Source organism: Chiloscyllium plagiosum, chromosome 19, assembly GCF_004010195.1.
Source record: "Chiloscyllium plagiosum isolate BGI_BamShark_2017 chromosome 19, ASM401019v2, whole genome shotgun sequence".
NCBI classification, from domain to species: domain Eukaryota; kingdom Metazoa; phylum Chordata; class Chondrichthyes; order Orectolobiformes; family Hemiscylliidae; genus Chiloscyllium; species Chiloscyllium plagiosum.
The window spans coordinates 50,924,588-50,937,068 of record NC_057728.1 but is presented as its reverse complement, the minus strand read 5'-3'; the positions used below and the strand labels follow the sequence as shown (position 1 = coordinate 50,937,068).

Genomic DNA, 12,481 nt, shown 5'->3' with positions numbered 1-12,481 from the left:
AACTCTTTCAAACAGGAAACCGTTGGGGCCAATTCATGAGATATATTCAAGAGAGAGCTGGATGTGGCCCTTGCAGTTAAATGGATCAAGGGATATGGGGAGAGGGTGTGAATGGGATACTGAAATTGCATCATTAGCCATGATTGTGGCTAATTAGCCACGAATGCATCATTAGCCACAAATGGTGGTGCAGCCTACTCCTGCACCTATTTTCTATGTTCCTACGTTACCAAGAGGCAAAATCAATTATTAACCGCAGCAATGCAAATCTAACACTTACACAGTCATTCATAAATTCTGTGTACGAGACGGACAGCTCTGCAGAAGTTTCATGGATGGTAAACAGAAGAAAAGAGAAACAAATTCTCTGAATCAAGAGTTCAAACCACAAGGGTGAAATTAGTTGAATTTCTCAGTTATTTTGGCTTTTGGCTATGAAATCATTTATTTGTGACAGAAGAGTAATAAAGTGTTCAGTTTGGTAGCCTGTCAGTTGGACCTAAGCCTTTGTTTGAGATAGAAGTTCTTCTTTTCAGAGTTCTTTTGAGTATTTTGTCTGACCCAACAAAATGTGAGAAAGTGTGAACTGCCATCTTTGCTTGCAGGCTTTCTGGAAGATTGCCTTCAACTGCCTCTTCTCAGGTCTGTAACAAACTGCTACTTAAAAATCCAAATGCTGCCTATTGTTTTTCAGCCCAACATGATCAATACCTCATTCTTCAAAGGTTCCATGACCTTGTTTAACCAATATGTAAATACCATTCAGTTTTGACCTTTGAATTGCAAAATCAAAAGACAAAGCACACCTGGTACATTATCTGCAACACAACAGTACGCAAACTTCCGTTTTCCCAATTTATGTTCGAAAGCACATACACATTCTTTATATGCCTCCATCCTTAAAGAAATGCCATTTCTAAATGTTTCATCACAAGGTAAACACAATGTAAATATACAACAAAATACAAGAACATTTCATTCATTCAACCTCACTTATTCTTCATACAGGATTCACACAATTTCTTGTCATCTTTCCTTCTCAGTTTTTCAAATCATTCCAGCACCATTTCATTCTTGATCATGAGTATGCAATTATCATACCTTTTCCTGTGATATTAACAGTGACATGTTGTAACGATCAATTAACATGTTCCATCAAAATAACCTTGTATTTCAAGATTTAAATTTCCCTTGGAATGCCAAGCAGTTACAGACAGTGTACAGGTAGTCCCGGAGTTGTGAATGGGTTCAGGTCTTGAGTCCGTACTGAAGTGGATTCGCCCACAAGTTGGGTCGTAATGCAGGACAACGCAAGTCGGCCAATTTTAAGTACAGGAAACATTTATATGCTCAATTTTTCAAATTACACCCCTGCATGGGGTTCACAAGTATGAACATTCATAGGGTGGACATTCAGATCCTCTTTTATATTAATGTTCCTTGTCCTCATGATGGGCATAAACTTCAAAATGTTTAAGAGCCAGTAGTAATTCCAAAGTCTCCTTTCCAACTGTGGATTACATCTTCTGACATTAGTTCAGTTTCTTTTGAAGCACCTCATTGTTTTCCCTATTCCTAATTGGTCATCTTGCAATAAGATGCTCCCAACAGCATCAACTGCCATTTTAAAAGGCTTAATACAAGTCAGGGATGAGCAACACCAGACTATTCATTAGGATAGAGTGGTGCTGGAAAAGCACAGCAGGTCAGGCAGCATCTGAGAAGCAAGAAACTGCCTGACTGTGCTTTTCCAGCACCACTCTAATCTTGCCTCTGATCTCCAGCATCTGCAGTCCTCACTTTCGCCTATTCATTCGTATAGCCTTCAGCTTCTTAACACCATCTGGCATTGTTTGGAAACGTGGTTAGGAAAGCTTCCCTCAATTTTGAAAATTCACTCTTGTCAAGATTTATTACAAAACCAGCTATCCAACTGCTTAAATAAGAGTTCTGATTGTGTTACACATATTTCCTTGGGTATTACTGTACATTAGTACACAGTCTAGATAATCCAGTCTCTTCGACACACCAATTATAACTTGATTCAAAAGCCTCTGGAATACAGCTGGGGCATTTGTAAATTTATGACCTAGCATAGATTTAACTCATTTGGTGTAACAAAAACTGACATCTCTTAATGCAATTAGTACTTGCCTGTAGTACTTCAATAGTAATGCAGTTAGCACTTGCCTGTAGTACTTCAATACATCGACCTTAGTAAGGAATTGGAACACTGCTAACTCTATCGATACAATCTTCTACCCGGTGTAAAGGTTAACATTCGATTTGCCTGCTCTGTGACCGACTGAACCTGGATTCCAGCTTTTTGTGATTCACGCATGTGAACCCTCAAATCCCTTTGTGCTGTGGGTTTCTGCTGTCTTCCTCCATTTAAATAATATTCATCTTTTTAATTCTTCATGCCAAAGTGCAGAACCTTAAATTTTCTCACATTATATTCAACTTGCCAAGTTTTTGCTACTCAGTTAACATGTCTATATTCCTCCAAGACTCTGTGTGTCAATACTCCCCATCTACTGCAGGGAATCCTGTAGGGAATCTAATCTAATCTAATCTACTTTTTGCCATCTGCAGACTTGCCAATAGTGCATTTACTTTTGTCATCCAAATTATTAAGATACACTGTAAATAATTGTGGCCCTAGCATTGATCCCTTTGGCATTCCACCAATTACAAGTTGCCATCTTGAAAATGCTTCCCTTATCACAACTGTACCTTCTTTAGTTAGCTAATCCTCCATCCAAGGCAATATATCACTCCTGACAACATGAGATCTTATCTTATTAAATAGCCTAATGTGCAGTACCTTAGTAAATGGAACTTTGAATATATTATATCGTTGGGTTAATCTAACAATTCCACAAAGAAATCTAATAAATACATCAGGCATGACTTTCTGGTATTTCCTAAGTAGTCTTACTAAATCTTTCTGTTGTCCTTCCTCTAAGTATGAGAATAGCTCCTGTCCCAGTATCTCAGCACTGGCTAATGAAATTGTAGGTGGGTTGCTCTCTGAGCTGTCTACTTTACTGTCCAGCTCTCTCTTACTATCTCTGTTATTCTCCATTACTCTTAGCACCTTCTTAAATACTGAATATATTCAAGTCTGAGTTAGAGTTGTGTTTGACAAAGGAATCAAGGATTCTGGGGAATGGGCAGGAAAGTGACACACCCATCAGCCACAATTTTATTCAATGTCAGAGTAGGCTTAAAGGGTCAAACGGCCTACTCCTGCTTCTAAATTTTTATGACTTTATGAACTTGAGTGGCCATTTTAAGAATCACTCATATTTCTGTCGACCTGAGGCCACACATAGACTGGAAGGGCTAAGGATAACATTTTTCTCTCCATAGTGAATTAAGATAGCAGCGGTTGGTAACTTTGTGGTCAGCATGACTGAGATAAGTTGCTTTCTCATTCCAGAATTTTAAGAACAATTGAATCTAGATTCCGAGCTGTTGTGTGGGGGTTGAATATGGCGCCACAATTTCAGAAGGACAAAGTAGATGGCGTGCTGGAGGGCAATGGGCATACTGTCACAGCCAGCAGAAAGGTGTTCCTGGGCCTACTGTTCAACAAACATGGCTGCCTCACTCTGGGAGTTATGGAGCCATTCAGAGGCTCAGCAGCTCTCAGGCCAAAGGCCGCAGTCCCGATATGAGGTGACCATTGCTGAGGCTGTGAAGGAGAAAGAAGAGAGTGGCTCCAATTTTCAATTACGGACGGCACGGTGGCTCAGTGGTTAGCACTACTGCCTCACGGCGCCAGTGACCCGGGTTCAATTCCAGCCTCGGGTAACTGTTTGTGTTGAGTTTGCACATTCTCCCTGTGTATGTGTGGGTTTCCTCCTACAATCCAAATATGTGCAGGTCAGGTGAATTGGCCATGCTAAATTGCCCCTACTGTTAGGTGCATAAGTCAGGGGTAAATATAGGGTAGGGGAATGGGTCTTGGTGGGTTGCTCTTCGGAGGGCTGGTGTGGACTTGTTGGGCTAAAGGGCCTGTTTCCATTCTGTAGGTAATCTAATCCAATCTTCACGGGCGGAGTAACAAGTGTATTTTTGTGCCCGTGGGCTCAGATAGACCACCCGTGGCACTCAGAGGGGTTACCCCTCCCTTGGCAGCACCAGATTCAGTGCACTGCGGACTTTGTCCTGGGTGGGGGTATTCCGTCAGCTGCTACAGAGCATCCCTCTCCAGCAAATGGAGCATTCGGAAACTCAGGCCTCCACTCCCAGTGGGAAACCATCTATTTGCAGATGGCAGCCCCCACGCACAGCAGGGCCCTGTGCAGCTGGGAAAATGGCAGCCCTGAGGGGAAAATGGCGGCTAATTGGTGGGGATATTTTTAACCAACCTGTTCAGATGTGTTTCTAACACCTCTGCAGCAGGTGGGGCTTGAACCAGGGCCTCTTGATCAGAGGTAGGGACACTAACACTGTGTCACAACAGTATCTATTGGCAATTTGTGAATTGATAATGTTATTGACAGCCTGCCTTCAAGTCAATGTTGTTTCTGGCACTGGAGATGTCCTCATTTTCCTGATTTCCTGCCTCTGAGCCCGTCTCTGACGGCCTGACAATCCAGATATCTGAATTAGTCCCCATCTCTGTGTTATTAATCCAGTAATTTCAAAAACAAAATATTGCTTGTAATCATTATTCAATTTGTGCTTTACAAGCTTCTCATCAACATCTTGAATGATTTTATCTCATGCGTCACAAACCTCTTCGGGCTCCAGGTCGTGATCTGTTGTGTTTATTTCCTTTAGAACACTTCCCAGCCTTTTAGAGAGACAACAGTTATGTTCAATATGGTCCAGCAGATTAAAACACTCACTTCAGTAAATTCTCTTGTCTCCTATTACCACTTGAATGGTGCATTAAAAATCACTAACATGTTTCCATCTCATTTCAGTAATTGTAAAGGAAAATGACTCTGCATGATGCACAGTGCAGCTGTCGGTTGACTCCAGTGCTGTGTAGGACCCTGTGCAATCAGTGACCACTGCTATGTTCAAACAAATAAACAGAGGACTCAGAAGATTTGAAGATCAGTTAGCTCAACTGGCTGGACGGTGAAATGTAAGGGTTCAATCCCTGTGCTAGCTGGTCCCAGAGTGATAATGTGAAATGAGACGCAATTAGCATTACACAGCATGGGCAGATGGAGGACAGATGAAGTTAATACAGAGAATTTCAGGGTAATGCAGTCTGATAGGAGGAACATTGAAAATAATATAAAATAGGGGGTGGAGAAACAATTGGACCTGGGTGTACAAATCATTGAAGGTGCGTGGAGAGAAAAGATAATCAAGCATACAGTGTCCTTGGCTTAACTAATAGGGGCATGGAGGACAAGAGTGAGGAAGTGGTGCTGAACTCGTATAAGACACGAGTTTGATCTCAGCTGGAGTTCTGTATACAGTCCTGAGTGTTACATTGTAGGAGGTGTCCAACAAGAAACATGGTCTGGTGCCACCGAGGTATACAAACATGTTCCAAGAATGCATGCAGGGATGAGAAACTTGAGTTATGAGGACAGACTGAAGAACTTAGATAAGTCCATGAACAAGAAATGTTTGAGGGATATGGGCCAAGTGCAGGCAGGTGGGGCAAGCCTAGTTTGGAATTATGGTCGGCATGGACTGGTTGGATTGAAGGGTCTGTTTCCGTGCTGTATGACTCTATGAATTGGGACTGCTTAACTTGGAAAGAAGAAGGCCAAGAGGTGTTCTGATAGAGGTTTCCAAGTTTGGACTTGGGCTGGATAATGTAGACAGGCTCATAAAAGAAAATAAGTAGGAGAAGGCATAGAATTTAAAATGATTTGCAAAAGAAGCAATGATGATATGAGGAACAGAAACTTTCCTACTCTCTGACTAGGTAGAGTATGGAATGCACTGCCAAGGAAGCAGGTTTAATTGAATCATTCAAGAGGGCTTTGGATGATTATATGGTTAAAAATAAAGTACAAGGATATGGGGGAAAATGCAGGAGATTGACACTGGATAATGATACTCAGTCAGTGCAGGGCCGATGGGCTGAATAGCCTCTTTCTGCACCGTAAGACGCCTGTGCTTCTGGGATCATTGCTCCACTTGAGAACCTGAGTGCTCAGCAGTAATAATATATTAGGTAACTTCATCACAGTGTTTACCAATACAAACTTATTAATCTCACAGCAGGACTGGTAAACTGGTGTCGGTTCTGTTTATGTGAAGGTCTGTTACAGCTGAGCTCAGCAGACAGGTTTATCAATGAGACTCAACCAGTATCATGACAGAAAAGCACAGCTCCACACTCGCACGCTACATGCTGCAGACAATCACTGCTTGCTGCACACTCTACATCCCAGTCACTTGCCCGTTACAGGTACACAATCCTTTATCCAAAATCTGAAAAGCTCCAAAATCCAAAACCTTTTTCGTGGATTGTGGAGTGTCATTTTGGCACGATCAGGTGACCCAACTCCATCCCCACTCGAACCCCATCTCTCAGATGTGACATGGTGGTCTGGCCCAGCACTGGCAGGTGTCAATTGTGTCTCAGCGCTCGTACTATCCACACATGGGTCTGCTGTTAGGTAATTCTTTTTATTTCACCGTGAAAATATCATTTATTCCGAAACCTGGAAAATTCCGAAAAACAACTGGTCCCAAGGATTTCAGATAACGGACTGTGTACCTGTAGCATGTTTCCTCATCAAATTATACCACAACACCCATCTTCCCTCTAATTCTTTGACCAATTATATCCAGGGGTCATTGGTCCCTCTGCCAAAGTCATCCCTATACTCTACACAGAATGTCTTAATTTTATACATCTCGATTAAGCCACCCCTCAGCCTCCTCTGATGAAAGAAATCAACCACAGTCTATCCAATCTTTCCTCATCACCCAAACCTCTCAATACCCTTGTACATCTGCCCCCATACCCTCCCCAGTCAAGGTGCTCTGGACGGCTGATGTTTGACAATGCTGGTGGGATTTACAAAATGACAACACTTCAGTTTCGCCAGACTGTAGGTACAGGCAAGGTCAGCCTGATGAGGTGCTGCCGTGCTCCAAAACCTTAGCTTTGCTAACAGAGTTGGGAACCATGACAACAATATTGACCAAGGCTTTTCAAATCAGATCGAGTCAGGAGACACATGACACCAGATTATAGTCCAACAGGTTCATTTGAAATCACAAGCTTTCGGAGCGCTGCCTCTTTGTCACTGACAAAGGAGCTCTGAAGGTTTGTGATTTCATATAAACCTGTCGAACTGTAACCTGGTGTCGTGTGACCTCTGACCTTGTCCACCCTAGTCCAACCCCCACATCAAAACAGATTGTAAAAAGGCAGGTCAAATAGAGAAGTATTCAAGCACAGAGTAGTAAGTTAGAAACGTGAAATATCAAAAAGAACAGAAACCACAAGGAGGAGAAAACAACGCACATATATCAGTCAAACATCAAGTACGAAAGATAAACGATTAAAAACTGATCAAACAAGGAACATTGCCCAGAACATTACACTCATGGCATTCTGTTTCTGAGTGTTGAGATTAATAGACAATTTCCAGTAGATTAATAGATCATAAGTAGATCATTTCTAATTGTATACATTCCAATGCTTCTATAAATTCATTGTAATGATTTACCAACAACACTCCAAAGGAGTCCAGAATTGGAGGGATGCAGAGATCTAGGAGGGTCATGAGGCTGGGGAGTTTGGAGAGATAGGAATGGGTGAGAGCAGGGAAGGATTTGAAACCAGTGCTGTAGCATTCTTGCTGAATAATGCAGTTACTGAGGCATTGTCTGTGGCCTGCAGTCCACAGTGTTGGTGGTGAAGGGGGTGGGGTAAGGAGTCAAAGTGGAATCAAATTATCACTGTAAACTCTCAGTCGCAACAATCCCCTCTGTAACATTGCCCATCACTGTGATCTCATTTCCAAAGCTGAAAGTCGTAGGTTGCAATATTTTGCTTACCTCCACCTTGTAGATATTTGATGGATGGTCTCTCCGGCCACAGGCCTCAGTGACTGTCTTACAGCAGCTGTCAGGTACGAGTCTGTTACCTGATGTAGGGGAGAGGATGTAAGCACTGTGCTGCCAGTCAGCGGAACTGTTGCTGCCGCAGCACTTGAACTGTAAGGACACAAGAATACGCGAACATAAGAACGAGGAGCAGGAGTAGGACATTCAGCCTGCTTCGATATGCTATCCGATCGTGGCTGGTCCTATCTTGGCCTCAAACCCACCTTCCTGCCTGCTCTCCAGAACCCTTCAATCCTTTTTGTTAATTAAAATCTGTCCATCTCCAAAAGCTGAGCGAGTCACTCAGTTCAAGGGCAATCGGCAACAAATACTGGTTTTCAGGCTTAATCTTAGTCTTAGACAAATTCTAAGTCTTTGTTCTTGTCTCCCCAGGCAGGGAAAACAGCCTCTCAACAGTAGGCATTGGTAAGCATAATGGCCATGTTCCTTGACTAGCAATTCACTCACCCTGACTAATGATCTAAGGACATCGGTTCGAATCAAACTAAATAGGGTGAGAATTTTAAAAATTAACATCTGGAGTTGATGAAGGGCTTCTGCCTGAAACATCGATTTTCCTGCTTCTCGGATGCTGCCTGACCTGCTGTGCTTTTCCAGCACCACTCTAATCTTGACTCCAGCCTCCAGCATCTGCAGTACCCACTTCTGCCATCTGGAATTGAAAGCTTGCCTTAGCATACAGGGACTATAAAACTATCATCGATTGTTGTAAAAATGCAGCTGGTTTATGAACATCCTCAAGAGAGAGAAATCCTCTGAGCTTACCTGCTCTGGCCTACGTGTAACTCCAGACCCACAGCAATGTGGTTGATATTTAACTGCCCTCTGAAATGGCGTTACAAGACCCTCAGGCCAAAATACACCACACAAACACCAAACAACAACCGTCTCCAATAACAGACAATCTACCCTTCACGTCCCTTACCATTCAATGAATGTTATCATCACTGAATCCCCCACTATCAACATCCTGGGAGTTACCATTGACCTGAAAATCAACTGGACTTGTCATGTAAACACAGTGTCTACAAGAGCAGGTCAGAGGCTAGGAATACTGCAGCGAGTAACTCACCTCCTGACTCTGCAAGGCCTGGCCACCATCTACAACTCAGGAGTGTGATGGAATACTCTCCACTTGCCTGGATAAGTGCAGCTGCGAAAATCACTCAAAAAGCTTGACATCATCCAGGACAAAGCAGCCCACTTGATTGGCACCACATCCACAAGAATCCTCTTCCTCCACCACTGACACTCAGTAGCAGCAGTGTGTACTATGTACAAGACGCACTGCAGAAATTCACCAAATATCCTTAGACAGCACCTTCCAAACACACAACACTTCAATCTGGAAGGACAAGGGCACCAGGTACACAGAACACCACCACCTTCAAGGATACCACCAAGACATTGCCATCCTGGTGGTGGTGAAAATCTTGACACCATTCCTTCACTGTCACTGGGTCAAAAACCTGGAACTCCCTCTCTAATGGCATTGTGGATCAACCTACAGCAGGTGGACTGCAGCGGTTCAAGAAGGCAGCTCACCACCACCATCTTGAGGGTAACTAGGGATGGACAATAAATATTGGCAAGCCAACAATGCCCACATCCCACGAGTGAATATAGAAAGGTGGACATGGGCAGCAGGCGCTGGCCTTGCCTGTGATGCCCACATCCAATGAAAACATTCTTAAAAATCCACTTTGTGTACAAGAATGTTAAAGGTACCACACAAATGTGAGTTGTTGTTGTTAACCTCCTCAGAGTCTCATATTGTACTCCAGTTAAAACAAAATGCAAAATTCTTCTCAGCAAAATAGAAAATAGGCCTTTATACAAAATAAACAATCTGTTATATTTTCTGAAACCAAAAAGAAAAACCGACATTTAGATGGTGCTTCTAAATGTCACAAAGCATTTTATAGATCAATGAAATACTCTTTGACTGGGCAATTGAACTGCATGGGGTGCAGCAGCTCACCTGAGCACAGGAAGCTCCCACAAACAACAATGTAGAACACCATCATCTGCAAGTTCTTCTCTAATCCATTCACCATCCCGACCTGAAAATATATCTATAGAGTCATAGAATTGGATAGCATGGAAACAGACCCTTCAATCCAACTTGGGATGGCACGGTGGCTCAATGGTTAGCACTGTTGCCTCACAACACCAGGGACCCAGGTTCAATTCCACTGTCTGTGTGGAGTTTGCACATTCTCCCTGTGTCTGGGTGAGTTTCCTCCTACAGTTCAAAGATGTGTAGGTTAGGGGGATTGGTCATGGGAAATGCAGGGATAGGGAGGGAGGTGGGTTTGAATAGGACACTTGGTGGGCCTGTTTCTACACTGTAGGGATTCTATGAATGCATCTGTGCCAACCAGATATCCTCAACTGTTCGAGTCCCATTTGCCAGCACTTGGCCCATATCCCTCTAAACCCTTCCTATTTATGTACCCATCCAGATGCCTTTTAAATGTAATTGTACCAGCCTCCACCACATCCTTTGGCAGTTCGTTCCATACATGCACCACCCTCTGCGTGAAACAGTTACCCCATAGGTCCCTTTTAAAACTTGCCCCTCTCACCTTAAACCTATGCCCTCTAGATTTGGACTCCCCTAGTTTGCAGAACATACCTTATCTATTTACCCTATTCATGCCCTTCATGATTTTATAAACCTTTATAAAGTCAGCCTTCAGCCACCGATGCTCCAGGGAAAAATAGCCCCAACCTATTCAGCCTCTCCCTATCGCTCAAAACCTCCAACCCTTTCAAGTTTATCAACATCTTTCCTATATGAGAGAGACTAGAGATGAATGCAGTATTCCAAATTGGTCTCCCCAATGTTCTGTACAGCTGCAACATGATGCCATAACTTCCAGACTCAATGCACTGACCAATGAAGGCAAGCTTACCAAACTCCCTCTTCACCACCCTGTCTACCTGCGACTCCACTTTCAAGGAACAATGAACCTGCACCCTTAGGTCTCTTTGTTCAGCAACACTCCCCATAGTCCAACCATTTCCTGTGTAAGCCCTGCCCTGATTTACCTTTCCAAAATGCAGCACCTCACATGTATCTAAGTTAAGCTCCATCTGTCAATCCTCACCCCATCTGATCAAGGTTCTGGTGTATTTTGAGATAATCTTCTTCACTGTCCACCATACCACCAATTTAGATGTCATCTACAATCACGCTAATATAATCCTGGAACTCCCTCCCTAATGGCTTTGTGGGTCCAACTGCAGCACATGGACTGCACAAGATGGCAGTTCACCACCACGTTCTCAAGGGCAACTAGAGATGCGCAATAAATACTGGCCCAGCCAATGACATATACATCCCATAAAGATGAAAGAAAATGACCAGGTAATTTTTTTTTGGTGCGCAGTGATTAATTCAGTAATGCATTCTTAATTAACGTCCCTGCTGATAGTGATAATCTTCTCAGTAATCAATTACATATCGAATATGAGCCATCTAAAGATCACAGGGGCCCACCCAGAAGAAGGAAAGCCCCCAAAGGTTAATTCCGTACGTCTTGCTGGAGCTGGTCGATGGAATAGGTAACCACCTCCTCCCCAGGCCGTGCATAATTCTCCATCATCGTTTTGTTCAGGTTCTGCTTCAGCTCTTCATTTAACTATACACAAACAACAACAAAAAAAAGTCAAAAGCTACAAGGAGAAAGATTTTCCCATTGATTGCAATGAGAATCATCGAACGATACAGGAAGCTATTCGGCCTATCGTGCCCCCTGCTGCCCTTTGAAAGAAATCTCAGGTTATGCCACCTCCGCCCCACTCCCCATCAAACCCCCTTGAACCTTCCCCACAGCTGTATAATCTCCACCCTTCAAGTACTTTTTTTGATTACGTTTTCAAACTCACTATTGACTCCCCTTCTACCAGCCTATCAGATAATGCACACTGTGTAAAAGAAAGGTATCCACATCTTATCCTTTAACAATCACCTGAAATTAGAGCCACCTCATTGGCTTGGAAATATTTTCTCCCTCTTCACTCAATAAAAACCCTTCGTGATTTTAAACCCCTCTGCTTAATGTCCTCCTTCTGTAAGGAGAATAACTGCAGCCTCTCCAGTCTCTCTATCTTACAGCCTCCTCACCTACCACCCCCCCACCCCCATTCTGGATACCATTCCTGTAACACTGCATTGGGATGAACCTTTCTTTGATCATCCCCTCTGCTTAATGTCCTCCTTCTGTAAGAAGAATAACTGCAGCCTCTCCAGTCTCTCTATGTTTCAGCCTCCTCACCTACCACCCCCCCACCCCCATTCTGGATACCATTCCTGTAACACTGCATTGGGATGAACCTTTCTTTGATCATAAGGGGAGATCTAATAGAAACTTACAAGATAATACATGGCTTGGAAAGGGTGGAC

General features: G+C 43.2%; 1 protein-coding gene across 4 annotated transcripts in view; it reads right to left on the bottom strand.

Annotated features, from left to right (window-relative positions):
- tspan11 (tetraspanin 11) overlaps positions 1 to 12,481 on the bottom strand; it is a 74,187-nt gene that overhangs the window by 18,337 nt on the left and 43,369 nt on the right. For all 4 annotated transcript variants that reach the window (XM_043709834.1, XM_043709831.1, XM_043709832.1 and 1 more), the window contains 2 exons: positions 11,613 to 11,717; positions 8,002 to 8,160 (listed from right to left, as the gene is read on the bottom strand). In XM_043709834.1, the coding sequence (XP_043565769.1) occupies positions 8,002 to 8,160; positions 11,613 to 11,717 (264 nt within the window). The remainder of the gene's footprint in view (positions 1 to 8,001; positions 8,161 to 11,612; positions 11,718 to 12,481) is intronic.